At 50.0% G+C, this 24,984-nt stretch overlaps 1 protein-coding gene across 3 annotated transcripts in view; it reads left to right on the top strand.

The window, feature by feature from the left end:
* LOC144163403 (lactadherin-like) overlaps positions 1-24,984 on the top strand; it is a 186,824-nt gene that overhangs the window by 150,861 nt on the left and 10,979 nt on the right. For all 3 annotated transcript variants that reach the window (XR_013320909.1, XM_077694383.1, XM_077694382.1), the window contains exons 4-11: positions 1,589-1,839; positions 2,438-2,560; positions 14,935-15,073; positions 15,962-16,122; positions 17,316-17,471; positions 18,520-18,664; positions 20,695-20,742; positions 22,560-22,796. Coding sequence is in view for 2 of the 3 variants with exons in the window: in XM_077694383.1 (XP_077550509.1) it covers positions 1,589-1,839; positions 2,438-2,560; positions 14,935-15,073; positions 15,962-16,122; positions 17,316-17,471; positions 18,520-18,664; positions 20,695-20,742; positions 22,560-22,796 (1,260 nt within the window). In the remaining variant the exon portion in view is untranslated. The remainder of the gene's footprint in view (positions 1-1,588; positions 1,840-2,437; positions 2,561-14,934; positions 15,074-15,961; positions 16,123-17,315; positions 17,472-18,519; positions 18,665-20,694; positions 20,743-22,559; positions 22,797-24,984) is intronic.

Genomic DNA, 24,984 nt, shown 5'->3' with positions numbered 1-24,984 from the left:
GATTGATTGATTGATTGATTGATTGATTGATTGATTGATTGATTGATTGATTGATTGATTGATTGATTGATTGATTGATTGCGAGGTTTAACGCGCCGACGCTGCACCGGCGATGAGGCGCGCCGTAGTGGAGGGCTCCGGATTAATCTTGACCAGATGGTGATCTTTAACCTGCGCCGAAATCTTGAAGACAGGTGCGTTTTGCTTTTCGCCTTCATCAGAAACGCGGCCGTCATGGCCGGGAATCGAACCCGCGTCCTTGGGCTCAGAAGCACAACCCGGGCAGCGATGTTAATCGGTATTCGTCTTTACCCGTACTGGATTAACGGCTGGTTCCAGTTTTGTAGTGCAGAAGTTAACACCTCGTTGTTCAGACCACGTTGTATTCCACGCGGTCGCCCGCTTGGTCGGTCGGTAGGCCCAAAGCAATCATCATCGTCGTCGTTTTTTGTTACGCAGAAAATTGGTCAAAAAGTAACGCTTGCCCATCGTCATGGAGGAACGGAGAGCTCAGTAGAGGCCCGTAGATTTTCCTATGCATTGCAAGGAATATGGCTGAAGTCGAGTGATTTTTGTTCTGTAGATTGAGAGAGAGAAAGAGAAGACATTAGTGAGCAAAAAAAAGGTGTTGGGTGGCTTCCTAGCCCAAAGGATTATGATCGGTCCGGGCACCCGACGCTCGGTCAACCAAGACGCTTTGGTCGGTGATGCGTGGACACCACGCTCTCCCTCTGCCCATGGGAAAGGTTGGGCTTTAGGGGAAGGTCGGTTACGGGTAACTCTCCTCGACAATATGACAGTCTGTGCCTAGATTTACTTCGCCGTAACGTGTTTTCTCGTAGTTTAGACAAATCGAATCTCGTGTGGGGGAAGGTTCTCTTACCGTGTCTTAAACGTTGCGGTATATTCTGATAGATCCCAATCAGCCTTGGACAGTGCTCCTCCGCCGTGTCCCGGTTGGTGAGAGCGCGGATCAGGCCATGGACGGGGTGGTTCCCCTTGAGAGCGAAGCGGGCAAAGGTCCACACGGGTTTGACCGTACGAGAAAAAGTCGCCTTGCTCAGGAGGCGTGGCGCTGTTAGAGAAAGTGCACCAGTCCCGTGGCCTCTGCATACGACTTGCAAGTAGGTGATGGCCGTATACCGCGTTGGTGGGGGTTATGGCCAAGCCGATGGCTACTCCTTCCGATTCCTGTGTGGAGTTGTGCTTGATTACTGGATCCGGTAAGGCGTTGATCTATTGAGGTGAATACTGAAGCCGCGACTTCCCCCATTATTCATGGTATGAGGCTGCAGTGTACACTGCTGTGAAGTCTTTGAAGCAGACTTGTCAACTGCCTTGATTCTGGCGTTTTTCCTTCGTCCGCGATGGTATGTGTGGATACAACTCATTGTACGTATTGTCCGTCACCTTATTGCGCCGCAGCCAGCTTGGGCGCGTAAAGCTTCTATTTCATAGTCACATGACCGGAGCGGTTGGAGGCCAGTGGGAGAGGCCTTTGTCCTGCAGTGGACCTGAGTAGGCTGCTTCTGCTGCTGCTGATGATGATGAAAAATGAGGAACCCCGCGTTTGGGGCGGCGTGCGCAGGACGTGGGCGCTGGTGTGCCTCGGCGTCGTCGTCGTCGCTGCCCCCGCACGACCAGTGCCGGCAGCCCGGTCCGCTGGGCCTCCTGGCGGGCCGCCTGCAGGAGTGGCAGCTGAGCGCCAGCTCCACGCGGCAGCCGGAGTGCCAGCTCCGCTACGCCCGGGTCCTGGAGCTCGCCTCGCGCGGCGCCTGGTGCCCCGCCAAGGACGCCGACTCCGAGTGGATACAGGTCGACCTGGGCGCCGATGCCAAGGTATACGCGGCATTGCTGTTGTGATAGGTTACGAATTGCGGAGGGAATATGATGAATGATACGGGGAGGTGTACGGAAAATGAAAACGTGAAACAACAACAACGCCGGAAGGAAGGTGCACAGATACGACCCCCGAAGACAAGTCCTGTCCGGCCCTCACCCCTCCTTTCCCTTCCGTTGTGTCTGTCTGTCTGTCTGTCTGTCTGTCTGTCTGTCTGTCTGCCTGTCTGTCTGTCTGTCTGTCTGTCTGTCTGTCTGTCTGTCTGTCTGTTCTCCTTTTCTCGAATCATTCATACCCTCTTTCTCTCTCTCTGATGTTAGAGAGGCAGACGGGAAAGATCAAGAGCGAGACGGGTGACGTAGTTAACCAAAAGAAGTAAACAAAGCGGCTGTTCAACATTATGGTCTCTGCGGCGGCCTGCTTGTAGTAGTGGCCTGCGTTAACAGACGAAACAGGTTGTTCTCGCAGGCAAGGCGCAGCTTGCTGCGAAAATCGGACTGTGACATGTTTTTTGTGGTTTCCGCAAAGAGGACGATTTGCCGATAATATCGAAACAAAAACTCCAGAAGGCTCTGATTTCTTACTTTTTGGTCGCAGATCACGGGACTCCTGACTCAGGGCCGAGGGGACGGTCGTGAGTGGGTGTCGACCTTCGCCGTGTCCTACAGCGTCGACGCCTACCACTGGAAGCAGTGCCTCGACGCCAACGGGAACAGAAAGGCAATCGGTTTCACTCATTCGCACAATAATTTATTCGCCAATAGGCCTTATGCAAAATCTGCTGCCCCGGCCACCGCGAGCGCGGCAGCCGTGTTCCAGGGGTGAAACGGAAAGCCGAGCAATTAACTGCAGTGAATGTTGGGAGGTCTGGTGTTTTCTATCTTCGAGGATGCCCACATACTATTGTGTGCCATTCTCTGCATAAAAAGTGGGAAAACAAGGATGCTCAAGAGTGGAAGGAAAGGACTCTAGAAGTCAAAGTATTGTTTTGTGTGTCAACACAGGTGAAGCAACGTCCGTGAATGTTGCTTCTTCCTCTCGTACGAGTGTCACGTGTGCTGCGAATCGTATCTGTTCTACCTTCGTTCATATAACAATGCCAAAAGGAAGTTATATCTGTGTGATACGATAGGGGTTACCAAATAACTGCGTGCTTTTCGAAATCTGCCAGTTACTTCCCGCTAACTCTGCGGTGATTTCGGGCTAGTATACCGCGATAATCGGAGAGAAGGAAATCGAGGCTCTAAGACAATTCAAAGTGAACAAATGGAACAGCTACGCACGTGTATCTAACACTGATAGGTTGGCGTTCGTTTTTGCTCGTTCCGTGTTTGATATTATTTCATCCTTCGGAAGGCAAAAATGCCAACTAATGTTTCAACGGAGAGGCTGAAACCGCTGTGTGGACATACATGCTTTGTGAGCTCAAGGAAAACTTAGCTGCTACAATTTGTGGCCTGAGGCACTTTATGTGCTGTTTGCAAGAGTCAGTGTTTTACCTTCCCACGACGGAGATAACTTCCCGCTGTAGGATTTGTACGCGATGTAAGCACTCTCTGTTCGCACCAAATGGCAAGCGTAGTTAGCTCGAGAGCTTCCGTGAATGAACGCTGTGCCGAAGCCCAACCATTGCTTGAACTGTCAGCTGTTCCTGCCATGAATGACGATTATCTGGCGCAATTAGACAACAAGAGCGCCGAAAACGCGCCGAGCGCAAAAAAAAAAAAAAAAACGCAATGCACAGATGTCCTGAATGGCAACACGAAAAGGACGTAGTTTGGGTACATTTATACTCAGATAAGTTTGGGTGATATAATTCTGCGACAAGTGCAGTGAATGATTTCTGAACGACGTTCTTAGTGCATGGTTGAAGAGGCAGCGCTGAAAGGGGGAGGCAGGATAAAGGGTGGCTGTTTCTTTGGCTATGTTCTGTGTGGTAAACACGACCATACTCCGTTTCATTTTATGAAAGATCCCTTGCTCACAGGCTTCGATGGATGAACATATCATATGAAATTTGCGATTATAAGCTAGCTCAAATTTTAAGAGGAAGATAAATTAACGAGGCTATTTTTTTCTTTTGTTTTTTTTTTTTTGCCCCCTCATAACAATCACCACGTCACCTCAATTTTGCAGGTGTCATTCCACTGCATTCCTCATAATGGACAAGCACCTAAGGCATGGCTGATTGCCATGGAAAGCCCCCCTCCCCTTTAATGTCAGGACAGGCCGACTTTGTTCACAGAACATCACCGAAGATGTTTTTTTTTTTGCGTTGCGCTGCGCTGCTGAGCACGAGGTCGCGGGTTCGATTCCCGGCCGCGGCGGCCGCTTTTCTGATGGAGGCGAAAAGCAAAAAACGCCCGTGTGTTTGAGATTTCGGCGCACGTTAAAGATCCCCAGGTGGTCAAAATTAATCCGGAGCCCTCCACTACGGCGCGCCTCATCGCCTGCGTTGCGTCGGCGCGTTAAACCCTACAATCAATCAATCAATCAAGATGTTTTTTTTTTTTCGATTCGGTGGCGATCTTGTAACTGCGCTCTTGGTACCACAGATATTGCGTTTTGAACGCATAATATGTCTCTGCGAAGCCGTACAGTAAAAGGGGCTACACGAACAAGTCCACACACCCTTCATCAGTCACAATGTGCGATCAAACAGCACGAGGCGGGCAGCGAGTCAGCACGAAAAAACGCACGTGTAGCACGCGTATCAGCGACCGGCGCTACACTTTAGCATGACGTCGAAAGGAGGGTTCGCTTTGGCTCCGACAAAGCACAGCACTATTGCATGAGGCCTCCAGTGCCCCCGAGTAATAGCGCCCCCTAGCCTACCTTGGGCAAGAACTTTGAATAGGGAAGCCTACCTTATCCGCAATTTTAGATGCAAAGCATCTCTTGCTCTCGGCTCCGTCGTCCGTCGTCCATCCATCTGCCGGCCCAGGAAGACACCGGCAACACTGTCGCTCCAGCATCTCATGGTTAAGGCTATGTCCCTCCCTTGTTGTGGCGCCGTCCACACCCCCACTGCGCATGCTCGGCTCATCTCGGGCCGGCCCAGGAAGACACCAGTAACACTGTCGCTCCAGGAGCCATTAAAGGGTAAGACACTACCGGGCGTTCAGCAAGCCGAGCATGCGCAGTGGGGGTGTGGACGGCTCAACAACGACAAGGGAGGGACGTAGCCCCGCGGCATCTAATAAAATTGCACCATCTTCCCGTAGGGCAACCTTGAGTAGTATGCGAAACAGCCATGGGCTCAACGCAATTTCCCATTTCGTAGTAATATAACGGTAGCTACGTACCTCAACCTAACGTAAACGACGAACTGAAAACTAATGGGCACTTGAATCGACCCCATGGCTGCTTTGCATACGACTCAGGATTCCCCTACGGGAAGATGGTGTAATTTTGGGGGCGGGGGGGAATCATTATTTGTACAAGGACTGGCTGGCTCGCTGTCCGGCTTTCTGGCCTCCAATCACAATGGCACCTGAATACGCCATAACAGGCGCCGTAAGAGCGACTACAAAAGTAAGGCGAATTATTAAAGACGATAGTCCTTCTTGGGCTAAACTTAACGCGAAAATTTTGGTCTGTCTGTCTGTCTGTCTGTCTGTCTGTCTGTCTGTATGTATGTATGTATGTATGTATGTATGTATGTATGTATGTATGTATGTATGTATGTATGTATGTATGTATGTATGTATGTATGTATGTATGTATGTATGTATGTATGTATGTATGTATGTATGTATGTATGTATGTATGTATGTATGTATGTATGTATGTATGTATGTATGTATGTATGTATGTATGTATGTATGTATGTATGTATGTATGTATGTATGTATGTATGTATGTATGTATGTATGTATGTATGTATGTATGTATGTATGTATGTATGTATGTATGTATGTATGTATGTATGTATGTATGTATGTATGTATGTATGTATGTATGTATGTATGTATGTATGTATGTATGTATGTATGTATGTATGTATGTATGTATGTATGTATGTATGTATGTATGTATGTATGTATGTATGTATGTATGTATGTATGTATGTATGTATGTATGTATGTATGTATGTATGTATGTATGTATGTATGTATGTATGTATGTATGTATGTATGTATGTATGTATGTATGTATGTATGTATGTATGTATGTATGTATGTATGTATGTATGTATGTATGTATGTATGTATGTATGTATGTATGTATGTATGTATGTATGTATGTATGTATGTATGTATGTATGTATGTATGTATGTATGTATGTATGTATGTATGTATGTATGTATGTATGTATGTATGTATGTATGTATGTATGTATGTATGTATGTATGTATGTATGTATGTATGTATGTATGTATGTATGTATGTATGTATGTATGTATGTATGTATGTATGTATGTATGTATGTATGTATGTATGTATGTATTGTGGGGACCAGGGTTCTATCGGCGGCCTAGCTCGATCCTCGAGATCCGGCCGCAAGGCTAGCTCCACTGAACACCGCCGCGGATCACCAACTTGGCGTATCGGCAGCGAACAGCAAGGAACACAGGACACAGAATTCGCCCACTCCGACGTTTATTGCAGATCAATAAAGGAGACGTCGGGCGCGTCGTTCTACACCGCCGACCACCTTAGCCGGGCGGGAGAGACAGGCGCGAGGGCGGACAAAGGAAGGCCAAAAAGGAGCGAGTCGTACTTACGGCCGCTCCCGACGATGGTTCGTGTCCAAAGAGGCCCTACCTCCGTCGCCCGCCTCGGACCAGCCCGCCGGAGCTTCCGGCCAAACCTGTCGCGTGAGGGGGTCGGCCGCGCCCCCTCGCTCTGGGCATCCTCCCGGAGGGGAAGCGCGCGACCGCGGAGAGAGAGATACCACCCCTCTCGCCTCCGCGGCGGGCCGAGAGGGATAGGCAAGATGGTGGAGCTCCGCAATTCCCACAGTATGTATGTATGTATGTATGTATGTATGTATGTATGTATGTATGTATGTATGTATGTATGTATGTATGTATGTATGTATGTATGTATGTATGTATGCATGTATGCATGTATGCATGTATGCATGTATGCATGTATGCATGTATGTATGTATGTATGTATGTATGTATGTATGTATGTATGTATGTATGTATGTATGTATGTATGTATGTATGTATGTATGTGCGTACGTATGTATGTATGTATATATCGTTATCATCATCATCATTTATTTTTCCCTTAAAGGCCCCTTTCGGGGTATTACATAAGGGGGGGGGGCAAGATCAGTAAGGAAGTTCGTAAAACATGGTTATAAAACACACGATTGACACACAGAAGCACAAAAGGCACATTTTTTACATTTTAGGCAGTATTGGACATAAAACACACATGATTGACATACAGAAGCACAAAAGGCACATTTTTTTACATTTTAGGCGGTATTGGCACATAAACATACAAGGGGCATATTTCCACTTGTTAAGCGGTAATTCCTATACAAAGAAAGTTTGAAGATAAGCATTGCAGTGAATTAGGTACATAGTGCTGGTTCTATAGGCGATTGCACAACGAAGAAAAGAGGATAAGTCTGGTTAAGTGCGGAAAGAAATTGGTTAATTGCTTGCTGCCGAAATTTCTGTGAATCGCGCTCATTTACAATTGCATCGGGTAGGGCATTCCAAGCCTCAATTGCAGCTGGTAAGAAAGATTTGTTAAAGGAATTAGTGGTGCCATGTAAGCGCTGAAGGCTGTGGGTGTTAAAAAGGCGCCGCGACGAACGGGTGGGGGGTATCAGGAGTGTGGTGTGGAGGTCTGGGGAATTTAAGAAAAGCGAATGGAAGAGACCAAGTCGAGCGATCCTGTGTGTGCGTGTGCGTGTGCGTGTGCGTGTATGCGCACGCGCGCGCGTGTCTGTCCGTCCGTCCGTCCATCCGTTTGTCTGTCTGTCTGTCTGTCTGTCTGTCTGTCTGTCTGTCTGTCTGTCCCTCGTGATAGCCTCCCGGCCAAAAGCTAACAGAATTCTCCAACGAAACGTTTGCATAGGCAAAACGTTGCCAAGCTTCTCAACCTGGTGGGACGTACGGTCATACTTGTCAACATTGCTGAGCAAAAATGAAAGATTAGGCATGTTCCAGGCAGAGCACCGGTTCATAAGTGATATTTCCGATGTTCTTTTAGTTAAAATACATGGCTGTGTGATTTCTGCGACTGCCAATTCAGTAAATACGCCTCAACAACAATATTTTGACCCAACATTACATAAAGCGCTCGCGGCGCTTCCTCGTGGTGGCCTTCCAAGAAATACAGAAGTTATAAAAGGTTCCAGTAGGTGGCACGCGAGCAGTCGAACGCGGTAACATTGAATTGAGTAGACCAGACCTCCACCGTGTTTATTGTGCGAGGAGCGAGACGGGAGGGGCAGAGCGCGAGAGTTGGGCGGGACGCAGGAGAAAGGCATTTACCTGACAGTAGCAGCAGAAGATTATCGTCTTTCCACGATATTTGCAGCGAAATGAGCAGATACAAGGACACTTGTTAGAAGTAATTTGATGTAATTTCAAGAAAGTACAATTTTGTGAGTAATTGTACCATGATTGTTCAAAACAATCGTCGGGAATTACTGCTGCCTGCTACTTGTTTGGTGATACGATTCGTTTCTATGTTGTATTTCGCTGTATTCCTTTAATGCGTGATGCGCCTTCTCTATCGGCGAGATCTCCAATGGGGTAACCACGTGGGACAACTTCTGTGAGCGACGCGACAAGCGTGAGTCAATATTGCCGCGAACCATACATTGGGTTTGTTTATTTGTGTTTTGCTTTTACCGCCCGGCTGCGCCGGTCTGCGTTATCTCTGCGCCAAGGGAAGCGCGTGATCCATTCTTTCTTTCTGTGCCGCATGTGTTATCTGTTGTGATAGGGAGAGCATTCCGATCTAACGTGAACAGCCCAGAATAATATTCTTGGATCTACTATGTTCTCGATGCGAATCGACGTTTCGAGAACCACGCGCGCCGAAAGATAAAAAGCCTGCAGTGCGGACGCCGGGGCATTCGATTCGACGACACTCGCCTGTGCAAGTCACTTTGTTGACCGCTGCTTCGCCGCCTCTGTATTCTTTTGAGTTGTTAGGGGAGCACAAGTTCGCTCCAATAAACGTATTTGTCATTCAAGACAACTGCTTCGTCCTTGTCTTCGTGACATCTGGTGGAGGTGCTGGGTACGCACCCTTCATGCCCACTACAACCTCGAAAAGCCGCCAAGCCAGTCCAACAAGAGCCAGCCCCCGCCTGCAAGATTTACCGCCCGAGTTCGGTTTGATGCCAGAAGGGCCCAAGAAAAGGAACGCTGCAACCAACACCATGGTGCAAGAAACAACGTCGCCAATCGTCCTGCAGCAGCCCCGGGAACCGCCATCGTTCCGAGGAGCCCCCGCAGAAGACCCAGAAAAATGGTTGGAGAAACTGGAGCGCGTCCGGAAATTCAACAGGTGGGACGACGCAGAAACGTTCCGGCACGTTTTCTTTTACTTGGAAGATTCGGCTCGCACTTGGTTCGAGAACCACGAGAGCTCCTTGACAAATTGGGCTCAGTTCAAAAGCGAGTTTACTAAGACCTTCACTACCGTCGTGCGGAAAGAAAGAGCCGCCCTTTTGTTGGAAACGCGCACGCAACACCCCAACGAAGGTGTCGTGATCTTCGTTGAGGAGATGAAGCAGCTATTTCGCCGCGCGGACCCCGAAATGACGGAAGAAAAGAAGTTGCGCTTCTTAATGCGCGGAGTGAAGGAGGAACTGTTTGCTGGACTTGTCCGAAATCCGCCCAAAACCGTCGCCGAATTCGTGACCGAAGCCAGCACCATTGAGAAAGCCCTCGAAATGCGTGCTAAGCAGTATGACCGCAACTTTGTTGGCGCGGCCAATGCGAACGACTTTGGCAGCACGCGGATCCCGGCCGACAGCCTACGCGAGACTATCCGCGCAATAGTGAGAGAGGAGCTGCGGAAACTTCTCCCAACGCCGCCGCAGCCCCAAGTCGCTTCCCTCACCGACGTGATTAGAGAAGAAGTGCAACAAGCGTTGGGAACTTCTACGCCATCCGAGGTACCCCGAGAGCCACAAGCTATGACATACTCCGCGGCTGTTCGTCGACCCCGCCCTGCTCCAACACGCCGTCAAGAGGCCCCGCCGTACCGCCGCCCACCCGGTAGCCCGAAACCAGACGCCGAGTAAGACGGACGTATGGCGGACTCCCGATAACCGTCCTCTGTGCTACCACTGCGGAGAGGCCGACCACATTTACCGTCGCTGCCCATACAAGAGACTCGGACTGCGTGGTTTCTCCGTCGACGCACCTCGCCCTCTCCCTGGCCAACGACCACGTGAAATCGACGAGTATCTATCTGAAACCAGCCGTGGCCCAGCGCGTTTCAACCGTTCGCCGTCGCCCTACCCCTACCAATCGCCGAACCGCCGTAGCAACGCTGACTTCGCCCGTGGAAGGTCCCCCAGCCCACGCGGGGGAAACTAAAGGCGGCAACTTCTGGAGGTGAAGTTGCTCCACGGCGAAATACTGGAAACCCTCCAACGACGCAAGGACGCACCGAAGACAGTGATTCACGACATGCCCTCATTCCGACGACCCGACCCAGCCCTGACGAGACTTCTGAACACGACGACAGCTACACGGCGAGACACGTACCCGACCTGACCGAGACGTCCGTTGAGAAGACGACGACAACGACGATGCACAGTGCCCGACCGTCAACACGTACAAGCAGAGATACGACGCCCCGACGAACCCGGAACTCGAGGAAGACTGCATCTGACGTCAAGGTGTCCATCGACGGCTTTGACGTAGTCGCCCTCGTAGACACGGGAGCTGACTATTCGGTAATGAGCGGACCATTTGCGTCTAAACTGAAGAAAGTTATGACCAGATGGGACGGTCCGCATATACGCACAGCAGGAGGCCACCTCGTGACGCCAAGTGGAACGTGCACATCACGCGTCACCATAGACGGCACGACGTACCCTGCCGCGTTCGTCATCTTGCCTAACTGCTCCCGCGACGTAATTCTCGGAATGGACTTTTTGACGGACAACGGCGCAATAATTGATCTGCAGACCAAGTCGATAACTTTTTCATCCGATCACTCCACGACGCCGGAACCGAACCCCAAACACCGTGCAGCTGTAAGGATAGCCGATGATCATGTCACCCTGCCACCCCGCGCAAGTTTGATGATCACCGTCTACTGTGAAGGTGCTGCTCCTGACGTTGACGCTATCGTGGACAGTGACCAAAGGTTGCTTCTCGACCGCGGTGTGTCTGTCGCAAGAGGCATTGCGCGCTTCAAGGAACACCAATCCCACATTTTGGTTACTAATTTCACCGAGGAGTACCAGCATTTAAACAAGGGCGCGGCAATTGCATTCCTCGAAGAAACGCAAGAAGCAAGTGACGTGATCGCGGTCGCCGACTTTGAACGCACCCCCGTAGAAACCTTCAAGCTAACGCAGCCCTTCGACGTGAATCCGGCGCTACCGCAAGAACAACGGAACAAATTATTGGCTTTGCTGCGTCGCTATAGCGAATGTTTTTCGTCGAGCGCAAAACTACGTCAGACCCCTCTAGCGAAGCACCGAATAATAACCGAAGATGGAGCCCGACCTACCCGACAGTCACCGTACCGCGTCTCTTCACACGAACGGGAAGCCATCCGGACTCAAGTCGACGAAATGCTCAGCGACGACATTATACAGCCATCGAAAAGCCCCTGGGCTGCGCCCGTCGTACTCGTAAAGAAAAAAGACGGCACATTAAGGTTTTGTGTTGACTACCGGCGACTGAACAAAATCACGAAAAAGGACGTGTACCCCCTCCCCCGAATCGACGACGCCCTCGACCACCTCTGCCACGCGAAGTACTTCTCATCGATGGACCTGAAGACCGGCTACTGGCAAATTGAAGTGGACGAGAGAGACCGAGAGAAGACTGCATTTATAACCCCAGACGGCCTATACGAGTTCAAGGTGATGCCGTTTGGGCTGTGCACAGCACCAGCGACGTTTCAAAGAGTCATGGACACTGTGCTAGCTGGCCTTAAGTGGCACACCTGCCTCGTATACCTCGACGACGTAGTGGTATTCGCCCGGACTTTCGACGAACACCTTGCAAGGTTGGAGTCTGTACTCGAGGCCATTCGTACGTCGGGGTTGACGCTGAAGCCTGAAAAGTGCCGTTTCGCATACGAGGAACTCAAGTTCCTGGGCCACGTCGTCAACGCCGCGGGAGTCCTACCTGACCCGGCAAAAACTTCAGCTATCGCGAACTTCCCTAGGCCGAAAGACAAGAAGGGCGTGCGAAGATTTCTCGGGCTGTGCGCATACTACCGGCGCTTCGTCGCAAACTTCGCACGCATTGCAGAGGCACTCACGCGTTTGACGAAAGACAGCACCCCTTTCAGCTGGGAAAACGACCAAGTAAAAGCATTCTGCGAGCTGCAAAAACGCCTGCAAAGCCCGCCCGTGCTCGCTCATTTCGACGAAAATGCCGAAACGGAAATGCACACGGACGCCAGTGATATAGGCTTGGGTGCCGTCCTTGTCCAAAAGCAAAGCGGCTGCGAAAGGGTAATCGCCTATGCCAGCCGTGGTCTGTCGAAGGAGGAGAAAAACTATTCTGCCTCTGAGAAAGAGTGCCTGGCTATTATATGGGCGATTTCAAAATTTCGCCCATACGTGTATGGAAGGCCATTCAAGGTTGTAACAGACCACCATGCGCTGTGTTGGCTCGCCAATTTGAAGGACCCCTCTGGCCGTCTTGGGCGGTGGAGCTTGCGCCTGCAGGAGTTCGACGTTACAGTCGTTTATAAATCCGGCAGGAAACACTCCGACGCCGACTGCCTGTCCCGCGCCCCCGTCGACCCACCACCACAAGACTCTGATGAAGACAGCGCGTTCTTCGGGATCGTGACGGAGAGCGACCTAGCCGCCCAGCAGCGTGCCGACCCCGACTTACGCGTCCTAATCGAGTACCTCGAGGGATGCAACGTTGCCGTTCCTAGGACCTTTAAACGCAGCTTACCAGCATTCAGCCTGAGAAACTCCGTCCTCGTGAAGAAGAATTTCAGCCCCGGAACAAGAGCGAATTACCTTCTCGTCATCCCCGCGGACCTTCGTGACGAAATTTTGGAAGCGTGCCACGACGACCCGTCTTCCGGACATCTCGGCACAGCCCGCACTATTGGAAAAATCAAGGCGAGGTACTACTGGCCCGGCCTTACCTCTGACGTCACCCACTACGTCCGGAGCTGCCGTGACTGCCAGCGACGAAAAACGCCGCCGACAAGACCCGCCGGACTTCTACAACCGATCGCCGTCCCATCGAGACCATTTCAACAGATTGGAATGGACCTTTTAGGCCCGTTCCCTACGTCACGATCACAGAACAAGTGGATTGTCGTAGCGACAGACTACATGACGCGCTACGCAGAGACCGCCGCTCTTCCTAGGGGGACTGCACAAGAAGTGGTAAAGTTCTTTATAAGCCAAGTTGTGCTGCGACATGGAGCCCCGGAAGTCTTAATCACAGACCGCGGAACGGCATTTACTGCGGAGCTGATGCAAGGAGTATTACGCTACAGCAACACGGATCACCGAAGAACGACGGCGTACCACCCCCAAACGAACGGACTAACAGAACGTCTGAACAAGACAATCGCAGATATGCTGTCAATTTACGTTGACGTTGAACATAAGACTTGGGACGAAGTGCTCCCGTATGTCACGTTTGCGTACAACACGGCTATCCAGGAGACGACGCAGCTGACGCCGTTCGAGCTTGTCTACGGTAGAAGGCCGACTACGATGCTCGACGCCATGCTTCCGCACGTAGAAGACGACGACCTCAACGCCGACGTCCACGGATATCTTCAACGTGCGGAGGAGGCCCGCCAGCTCGCTCGAGTTCGTATAACGGACCAGCAGCTGGTGGATGCGGGCCGCTACAACCTCCGACGCCGAGACGCCGAGTACCAACCAGGGGATCGTGTGTGGGTTTGGACTCCCATCCGACGACGCGGACTCAGTGAGAAGCTCCTGCGACGCTATTTCGGACCCTACCAGATTCTACGACGTGTTGGCCAACTTACCTACGAAGTGATCCCTGATGGTGACTCCGGCACATCACGACAACGCAGGCGGCCTGAAGTCGTCCACGTGGTTCTCCTAAAACCTTTCTACGGACGATGACGAACTTTTATTTTCATTTGTTCGGATTGTCGCTTATGTTAGCATCGGGTCGATGCACTCTTAGAGGGGGGGTAATGCCGCGAACCATACATTGGGTTTGTTTATTTGTGTTTTGCTTTTACCGCCCGGCTGCGCCGGTCTGCGTTATCTCTGCGCCAAGGGAAGCGCGTGATCCATTCTTTCTTTCTGTGCCGCATGTGTTATCTGTTGTGATAGGGAGAGCATTCCGATCTAACGTGAACAGCCCAGAATAATCTTCTTGGATCTACTATGTTCTCGATGCGAATCGACGTTTCGAGAACCACGCGCGCCGAAAGATAAAAAGCCTGCAGTGCGGACGCCGGGGCATTCGATTCGACGACACTCGCCTGTGCAAGTCACTTTGTTGACCGCTGCTTCGCCGCCTCTGTATTCTTTTGAGTTGTTAGGGGAGCACAAGTTCGCTCCAATAAACGTATTTGTCATTCAAGACAACTGCTTCGTCCTTGTCTTCGTGACAATATGTTAGAGTGGAGTAGCGGTTTGGACGACAGCGACCAGCTTTCGCCTATACTATACCAATACACTGCCGCCGGGTCCCTCTGGCGCTGTCGCTTGCTTCTAGAAGCAGCCCAGAAGCAAGCGACAGCGACGGAGGGGTCCGGCGTCAGTGTATTGGTATAGTATAGGCGACGGCTGGCCACTGTCGTCCAAACCGCTACTCCACTGTCACACTTGTCGCGTCTCTCACACGTCGCCCCACGTGGTTACCCCCTTGGGATCGGAGACCCCGACGTTTCGGGGTCCGTCCGTCGTCCGTCTCCGACGTCACGTGTCCCTCTTGCTGCGCGTCCCGCAGGCGTTCCTGGGAAACAGCGACTCGCACAGCCTGAAGCTGAGCTACCTTGATCCTCCGGTGCACGCCCGCTTCTTGAGACTGCACGTGCTACGCTGGCACGGGCGGCCCAGCCTCCGCTTCGAGCCGCTGGGATGCCAAGGTATACTGTCTATACGTTCCATTACAACAATGGCCCCTGCTTCGCTGTCTTTTGGGGCGAACATTTTTAACAACGAATCTGATACTGTAAATCTGATAGTCGAGAATGCCGCAGAATATATCTGCTCAGAAGTAAGCACTGCAAGGAAGTAATAAAAATACATAGAAGAGACGGTGCGTGTGAAGCAGTGTTGCGCCTGAGAGAATTGTCAGCAGAGTGCTGCCGATTATCTGGAAAGGGTGCTCTCTCGACGGGTTCCCTCCTTCTCAAGAATGTTGCGCCGTATGTCAGACATGCATAGACACGAAAGAATGGACAGCTAAAAGTATTATCTAGGCGTCACAGAGTGGTAGAGATTGAGAGAGAGAATAAATGTTTACTAGAGCGAACGGTGGTCTTCAGCCGTCACTCGGTGAGGCGGATTAGCCTCAGTACAGGTATCCTGGATATATCTGGACACCCACCAGATTTATCCAGGCTACCCTGTATATATCCAGGCTACCTAAGTACAGGTGGCCTGGATAAGCCACGCCGGGGCTGGAGTTAGGGCCTAATTGGGCCCCGACTGCAGCCTTAAGGCACTGGTGGCCGGATAGATCTATCTGGTCAGCGTGGTCAGAGCTGGTCTTCAGGCCCTCCCACTGCTCGGGAAAAGATTTGTGGATAGCGGTGAGAGACGGAGCACGTTGGCAAGCCCACAGAATCTGGTACGTAATACGAGTATAGGGGAAGGAGTTACACTTGATGGAAGGCACATTTTTCAATGTACGTATGCTCCTGATGGCGAGGTACATACTTTCATGCCAGGCACACAGTAGTAACATCTCCTCAGACCCAGGGTGCATTCCCTCCCCTCCTCCTCCTCCTCCTCGTCCCCATGGCCGGCAGAGTGCAACGAGGTGATCTCGGCGCCCCCCGTGGCCCGGCTGACGGCGTCCAGCTGGCGGCCGTGGCACCCGCAGCAGGGGTCCTGCAGCCCGGACGAGGCGCAGCTCTTCGCCAGGGGCGGCTGGTGCGCCCTCAGGAACAACGGCAACCAGTGGCTTCAGGTGCGAGGCACCTGTCACGTGACCTTTGTCACGTAACATCATCGCCCCTCCCCCTGTCGTGCGTTGGACGTCTCGTGTCCCGTGGCCACTCCTGCTCGGTGGTGGCTCGCGGCAGCCCGGAGGCCATTTCGCTGTCGCTTCGTTTTCTGAAATTTTTTTCCAACGTTGTTTCATTCCCGTTAGTGGAATATGAGCGGGAAAGTGCGACATGGGGGAGGGGGTAAGTGGAGGGGAAGGGGTAAGGGGAGGGGGACGTACTGGCGGTGATGACTACGTTTCTGCTCGGGGCCATGCATGCGAACTAGTTCCCGCACGGCATCCAGCTAACTTTGGGGCATGTACTGCACGTGCCTGCTGCATTATTATCGCACTATCAGTGCTTCCAAAGTGAAGTTTGTGTGCAAATCCTATCAGACGCCGTCTAACCCTTTCAAACCTTTTTAAGGTCGGCTTCATTATTCATCACTAATGCATTGCTTGAAAGACATTTTAGTGGCAATGTGCACAGCCCCGCATGAAAATATTATGGCCTTAGGGTCTTTTAAACCTTCTCCATATGGCCCCAGTTATACCTACAAAGCGCATCGGGTCGCGGGATACAGACGCACACACTTTGGGGTACTCATGTCTCGTTGCTTCTGTAGCTTTGTACCTGTGTTAATGTTCGCTAGTACGATGAATTCCCTAGTTAGCAACCAACTCGCCAAACTTTCCGCGCTAGTTGTACGTTTCGGGAGAAAGTAGCCTGAGAGCGCTCACGCATTCAAACATTTAAGGCCTCATTACGCTTTTGGAAGAACCTGTACAAGCATAGGTAACCATCATCAATCCATTTTTTGCCTACAATGACCACACTAGCATAATCAATGTAGCGTCAAGTGCAGCCCATCCATACCAATCTTACCCTGAGCATAGTTAGTGTAGATGAAAAAGTAGCACTAGGGAGACTATCGAGAACTGAGTAACGCCTACTGTTGCTTATCATATTTATTTATTTATTTATTTATTTATTTATTTATTTATTTATTTATTTATTTATTTATTTATTTATTCTAAATACCTACAGCACCCAATGGGCATTGTTGTTGGGGGGTTATTGGGGGCTTCGGGTGTTATTATGGTCATTATTGTAAGGGTAGCCCGACGTTCATGATATCTCGTGATTTCAAATGTTCCCGCCATTTTCCTTCCAGGTGGACCTGGGCCCCGCCACCCGCGTGACGGGCGTGGCGACCCGGGGCCGTGGCGATGCCCGGCGCAAGCACTGGACCACGGCGTACCTGCTTTCCTACTCCAACGACAGCGTCCACTGGCACCACTACAAGGACGACAACCATCTGGACCCAAAGGCCGGTCCGCCTTCCTCTGCCCTCCGGCACCTCCGTGACTCCCTTGTGGAGCGCGGGAACGCTCTTCCCGCGTAACACCTAAATATTTCTAGAAGTGGAAGCGGCTTTTAATGAAATGGTGGATTTGGCCCAGCATTAGGGCTCACTATGATTAAAATTTTGTCGAACAGAGCTGAACAGGCCGCTGCTGTACTTAGTAATCCTTCCTCTCTAGCTGCCAGGTTTGCCCTGGCGACAAGGCGCAAGTCAAGGCTCGAGCTAGTTGCCAGCCTTTCTGATTGTTCTCGGTTATGGAGCGACGAGAGGGGTATAACTGTTGTGTTGCTGCGTTTCCGCACCATGTGGTATAGGAAGCAGGGCAGAGGGCCCAAATGACGGTCTGAGAGGTGTTGGGTTGGATAGAGTTTGTTGGTTTGTGGGCAGCACCAGGTTACTCCTTATTTCTTGCTTAGTTTAGGATTATGTGGGCGAGGTTATTTGTCTCGTAACTTAAGCCAGAGTGAGAAGTATGAATGACCCTGTGAACTCGGTAAATGATGCCTGTTTGCCAAAGACACGCTTCGAATTCATTATATAGTTCACGGGGAATACATGAAACTTAAGCAATTTAAAAGAAATGTGTTGAACACTGCGTCTAGGTCGCACATCATTCCATCTCGTTCTTGTATGCACCCGGAACGCGCCGCCTCAGTTCGCTCGAAGAGAGATCACTGTACGCACGAATGCCGTCAGCGGCTGTACAGAAGCCCAACTCTGGGTTGTCTGGTGTCGTCAACGCGGACGACAAAACAGACGACATTTTGATGGTCGCTAAGTTGTGTGCTCGTCGTGGATGTACTATGCGAAAATGGATTCGTAAAAGATTGGGTAATGGGATGACGGCAGTGGGTATAAAATCGGCTGGATCAAAGCTCCTCGAGCTCAACGCCGGTATCACCATCTATTCTGGACAGTCGCTGTTCATTGTCGCCTTTAAGCTGAAGGATGTCGTCAGCCCAGTTACCGCCTTCCTTTTAACGTTTTTTTTTTTTTTTTTAATTTAACGCAGGTGTTCGGTGGCAACATGGACAGGGACACGGAGCGCCGCCACTACCTGAACCAGCCATTCGTGGCTCGATTCGTGCGGTTCCAGCCCACGTCGTGGAAGAGGAGGATCGCGCTCAGGGCCGCCGTCATCGGGTGCCCGCACAGGGGTAACGCTGCCCGGGGATGCCGCAGGGCGCTGCGCTTTTCCCTCCGCTATTCAATTCTTGTCTACCAGCGCTATTCGGGAGAGTGGCGACTGCTTTTTTACTGCGGGGTAGGAAAGTAAATGCAGGCCGCGTTGCGGCACTCGAAAAGTCCGCAAAGTGGTGTTGAATGAGTGTTTAGAAATTATTCAACTTCAACGAGGCTTTTTGTTTGGTGTTGGTTGATCTGTGCTTAGGCACACTACTGGACTCTAAAAGGAGTTGTTAAGACCACCACCTTTTTTCTTCATGGGCATTTTATTTCCTTTTTTAATTACCCTGGCAGGTTTTGTTTCTGTGGAGTAATAGGCCGGAAATGACATTAACAAGGCTTTGCCCTCATCTGCCTGCAACTATGTCAACCATGTCAATATGATACACAAGACAAATGCGTAAAAGTTCAAACATATAAATTCTCGTTTTGAATGCGATTATGCCGCTGCCTGTGCAATTAGTGTGGTACAAATCTTCGAGGATTATCATGGAAGGCTTCAACTGCCATTCATATTCTAAACTTGAATTCCACATCCACCTTGTTTCAGCACTGCTAGAAACTAACCAGAGACACTCGCGAGAATGGTCTTCATTTCAAAGTATACAATGTTCAGGCATAGAAGAGGTTGGTGCACAGCGCCGATGACGGCGGATCGTCTCAGGAAATGCGAGAAATAAGCCCTGAAGTTGACCAGGGACAGCCAATAGGACAGCCACCGTTGAAATGACGTAATTACAGCGGTGCAAGTGGTGCATAATGAGGGAAATTGAAGAGAGCGCGGTTGGTTTTCCCGCGTCTTTCATTGCGAAGTGCGTGTTTACCGCTACACGTGCACGTGTTATATTTGGCTCAGGTATTCCTGGCATTGTAATCTAAACGTCGCGCTAGTTTATTTGGACTGCTGAAAGCGTTTTGCAAGGTCCCTTTGAGACACGTAACTAGCGCAATTTATTTAGGTTTTTGTCAGGAGTATTTTTACAATCTAGTTATTTATTCAACTTAATCCGTGCAAAGAGGAAAATACTTCGAGGATGACTTTTACATAACCTGGCGTTAACGGCAACAAACTGGCGCGAATCAATGCCAATGCTCGTTACTATCGGATATTCCCTTTATGCGCCCCTGATCTTATCCCATCTCCGGCTGCTCTTCGCAAGATGGATGACACTGGCCTTCGTAATAGAATACTCGCTTTAATATACATTGTCCCTTGGTTCTGTCTTACTTCACGTGATAACGTAATCTAAAATCCTATAACAGTGATAGGAGGAGAGCCCCTGTTTTGTTCGCGCTGCGTTCGTCCATTGACCCGGCTTGAAAAACCCGCCAGCCTTTTTCTTCCACAGCTTCCTGTAGTCCCCGCTCGGTGGCGCCACGTTACTCACCATCCACACTGCAATCGATTTCCCATAGAGTTATCCTGAACGGCAAACAACAAAGATGTAAACAGAAATTAGGCGGGAAACAATACGGTCTTTTAAAAGTACCGCGGGTAGGGGTAGCGACGTTTTTTTTTTTTTAATTAATTACTGGCATGTCGGTAATGCACAAGGGCGCACTACTTCTAAGAGAGGTCGCTTAGTTTTTTTTTTTTTTTATTGCTGTTATCCGCTATTTTTTGCACGTTATTGAGTTTAATGATCTTGAGATGTCTAGGCGAGTACGCAGAATATATTCAAACCTGTTATAATTGCGAAATTATATTCAATACGTCAAGCGAAGTGCGTCGAACATCTCATGTAAGATAACATGTGCCTTGCGCATTCCCGACGTCAAATGCCAATAGGGTTGGTACATGCTAACTTAGTAACGATTTATAAAAAGGGGTGCGAAGGCCAGTTTGCGTATACATACGCTGAACAAGACGTAAGCTTCATTGCTCAATATTCAACGAAAGAGGCGCAGCAAGATATGCGTAATGAGGTCTGCAACACTTGTTAGGAATCATCTTGTGACTCGCGATCACTAATGCTTCTTTCCTGCCTGACTCTGCTCACAGGAGACTGCGGTCCTGGCTTCTTGCGTGTCCGGGAGGATTCTGAGTGCAGTAAGAAGACCTTTATCTCCCGTCTTTTTTACTCCCTTCATTTTTTCGCTACAACAGGCAACGCCATACAATAACGAGGTTCCGCTCACTTTATCTTGATTTTGTCACGTGATTATCGTAATATCCTTCTTCGAAGCCATTTTAATTATACTTGAGTTCAGAGCTTTAAAACTCGTAATCAGGGAGGCACAGTGTTTGAAATACGAACTTACTGGAAGGGCACTTCTCCGTGAACACGGGCGTGGTGTGGGGAAGCCATCTAAAACAAATCTCAATGACGCTGTGGCTGGAAACAGCACAAGTGTATCTCCTATAATGCAACAACAACAACAACAAGAATGTTGTTGCGAACTTTTGCTGCATGCGGATTTTTATCTAAGACTCTCTAGCTCTACTGAAGCTGTTAGAGCTATAATCGGAGATGAACTCCTCGGTCAATTTTCTTTAAAAACTGTAAACCCAACTTCTGTGCAGGCACTTGCTTTCCCCCGTCCTCGTGTAGTGTTCAATTATATCTACACGTGCTCGACGATAGTTCGCACTTCTGTATTGAAGTGCTGCGTTCGGATAGCCACAGCATCAAAGCTTGCGCAACAAAAGGCCAACGATGTCTCCGTGACGAGGCTTCAGCGCTGTGGGAAAGTCAGCGAGCCTTTAGCGCTCTGAGTTATTTCGACTCCGTGCCATCCTCTGCTACCTTTGACATTCATTCAGAAGGTAACGCGACTGCCCTATAGCAGTGGGGACACCAGGCTTGGGTGCCGAATCAGGACTGATTTATGCCTCGGACAACATATTAGCGCGCTTTATTTTAGCATAATCTGATACAAATTATTGCAGTGTCATTCCTTGTTTCGGTGCGGCGGCTGAGCAGTTTACTCGAAAGTATCGAATAGCGGACCCAAATTGGTCTGCCATTGATCGTAACATAGTTACTCGATTCTAACCAACTCCAGTGCTTTGTTTTTTCAACTCCAGATGGCTAATGTGCAGAGGGGTGCTGATGTTGGAAGCGCATCCACCTCCAAGTGTCAGCTCTTTGATTTTGGTCGTCATTAAATTCTTTGTTAAATGGCGGGGCCGTGTCAAGGACTAGAGCGGGGTTAGAATCGAGCAACTACGGTGACCACTGGGGCGTCCAAAGTGGTTACCATAGGTGTTACCGTAGGTATTACCGTAGTTTGGTTACCGTATAGTGGCTACGGTAGTTAGGTTACTATACTGGTTACCGAAGTGGTACCCCAACAAATCAACGCCCAGGCTTGCTGGGGTTCTAGGTAAGTTAACGCTGATAAAGGAATAATAATAAAGGAATGGTTCTAGATACGATAATGCTCGCATCGATCATGAAGAATGAGTACACCTTTATCGCATAAACCACGTATAGGTATACATTTAAATTGTTCGTAGATGAGTTTACCTAATGTGCGAAAAATCATGACATGAGTTCATTCTGTGTTTTGTGGTTTGGGTAGTTGAAGGTTTGACGACCGATTGAACGTACTTTCAGCAAAAAAAAAAAAAGTTGGACGGACTTTTAGCGAAGGTTTCGACGCATTTTTGACGTAGTTTTTTATGTCAGAAAGCGTTGGCGCTTCCCTCAACTTTCTTTAGGAAGGGAGTGTGAAGGTATTTTGTTTTATTGTTGGTACAGATGGGAAACAAAAACACCCGTGAGTCGGGATTTCGGCGCGCTTCAAACATCCCCAGGCGGCCGTAATTATTCCGGAGCCCTCCACTACGGCGCCCCTGAGCTTGAGGGCGGTATACCCGCCAAAACTTGAATTCGAAACTGAGCAGTGCTGACGCGTCCGCAGCGGAGAACCTGGCGTACCGGCACGAGACGTGGGTGAACGACCGCCGCTACTCGTTCGCCCAATGGACGGACGGCCACTCGTCGTTCGCGGTCGACGGCGACGCGTCGCAGCAGCCGCGCGGCTGCGCCATCCTCGACAACTACTTCGTCGACCAGCCCGTCTGGATGGTCGACCTCGGAAGGCGTCAAAGGGTGCGCGGCCTGGTCGTGCTCACATGGCAGCCCAGGCACCAGCATGGTGAGTGAGACAGTACGCGGGCAGACGATGCCTTGCTTGATCGAACCTGTTAGCAGCGGAGCCGTTGTAGCTGGCCTTAATGAGTGGCGCGTAACGCATTAAAATTACCGAGAAGATGCCGAGCGCTCGCGACCGCGTGCCTCGCGACGACCGCCGAGCCTCATAGGCTCGGGCAATGGCTTTAGCAATAATAATAAAAAAAAAAAAACTGGCGAAACCCCCGAGGAGCGCCTCGCGTTGCCTAGCTGCCAACAACGCCACAGCTGGTGCAACACCTACTCCACGGAAAGTCGACGCGAGTCCAGGAACGCCGCGCATGCGTCGTGCACGTACGCGCCGCCGCTGCGCCCCAGCTGTCGTCAAGCGCTACCGCGCATTTAAAGGCCAACTGCACTCAAATTTCACCTCGGCCAAATTTGTTTTTAATGCGTAGTAAGTACCCCCAAATAAGCTGAGACACAAGTGGTAGCCCCGTGAAACGCCTCGTCAATCAGTCAGAAGCGTTTAAAAAGGCTCCGCCGCAGACCACTCTGCACCTGCCGGCGGATCGCGTAAACAGCCATGACGCGCCTGTGACGTTCCAGCCTACGGTGGCTTTTTCCTCTGGCCAGCCACGCAGCGGGAGAACCGGTCGAGCTCTGCTGCCCCGTGTGCGCGTCGAGCTTGCGCGCAGACATTCTCCCGAACTGGTGACCGTCCGGCCGCTCGCTGGACGGCTGCAACGTCACTGCAATGGCCGCGCTCTCCTCGGTTTCGGTTTCAAAATCGCCGATTTTTGCTGGCCGCTTGCGGCGTCCACGTGCGTATTTCAGCTGTTGTATTTTGCATGTTGATTTCTTTTTAAGCAGACTATACGGAAATAGGGTTTTGAAGAAGTCGAAATTTTGAGTGCAGTTGGCCTTTAATGATTGGCCTGAGGAACATCGATGCATACGACGATGGCTACTACTAGTACAACGCAAAGCAACGACGGAACATGTGAAGAAACAGTTTCAAACTTGTGCAAATGCGTGGTGATGTGTCCTTCAGAGCTCACGTATAAAGAAATCCTGCAGCTTCGCTATGATTCAAGCCTTGCGCGACTTAGTTCAAGCTTCGCCAGTTTTTTTTTTTTTTAAGAACTTCTCTAATGAACGAAATGGTCGTGTCCATCTGGCAGCCCAGGAACCAGTACGGTAAGGCTCGCATTAGACATGCGACACGAAACATCAGATGAACGAGCTTCTCTAACGAACTTCATTGATGAGCTTCTCTAACGAAACAAAATTTCGGTTAAGCGAACCTTTTCAAAATGGCCGCGTGAGTGCTATTCTTTCATCCCAACGTGTAGTTTTACCGTGATCAGCGATTTTGGTGCACTGCAGGCCTGCAGCGTATGTGCTCAGCTGATATCACGTGTATGCGGTATGGCCCAGGGGGTATCGCAGAAGTGAAGCACCGGTAATGGTACACTAAGCACAGGTATTGTCAGTGTTCTGCTCACTGGACGGGGCTGGAGGGCGGTTAGAATTTATATTCTATCGGAGCCGACTTTTTGTTAAATAGTGGAAGGTAAGGAACAAAAAAAAATCAAGAACAGCGGGCTCACATCTCATTTCGACGCCTTGTGCTCACAAGTTTTATTTAGTTAGTTTTATTTATATTTTCGTAATGAAAGGGGTTATGTCGCGCATGCACAGCAGTGTGCTCGATGTTAATCATGGCGGGGCATGCTCTTTTAAACTCACTTCAGCAGCAGCATAATGACCAGTGAATTCACCTTTGAGAAATTTTTGGTGACCTCACATTTAGTGACCGCGAAAACGCTTCCACTATATGCACGTCCACTCGAAGCCTGCGTGCAAACGTCAGTCATAGCTTTCCATTACCTTTTTTTTTTCTTACGGCGTTTTTATTTCTTTTTGTTATCTCTGCTGCCTTAATAACATTTACGTCAGCAAAAATTTGTGAAATTCATTTTTTAAAAGAAATCGTAGAGAAACGTCCCTGAATCAGCCGGTAGTCTGATGAGTGCCGTCTTTCGGGAGTAGAGTCAAGACGTCGAGTCAAGGGACCCTCAAAAATCTGATTGCCTGGATATTCCTAAACAAGGAAGGATGAGACAGTACTACATGAAAGGCAGCGAAGCTGACCACAGAAGCGTCCACTTTGCTACCCTCCACACGGGAAGAGGAAAAGGGTCGATTTA

The sequence above is a fragment of the Haemaphysalis longicornis genome, unplaced genomic scaffold (assembly GCF_048455015.1).
Source record: "Haemaphysalis longicornis isolate Haplotype H1 unplaced genomic scaffold, Haemaphysalis longicornis Haplotype H1 scaffold_12, whole genome shotgun sequence".
NCBI lineage: Eukaryota > Metazoa > Arthropoda > Arachnida > Ixodida > Ixodidae > Haemaphysalis > Haemaphysalis longicornis.
Note: the sequence above shows the minus strand (reverse complement) of the source record. Positions and strands in the feature narration are given on the sequence as shown.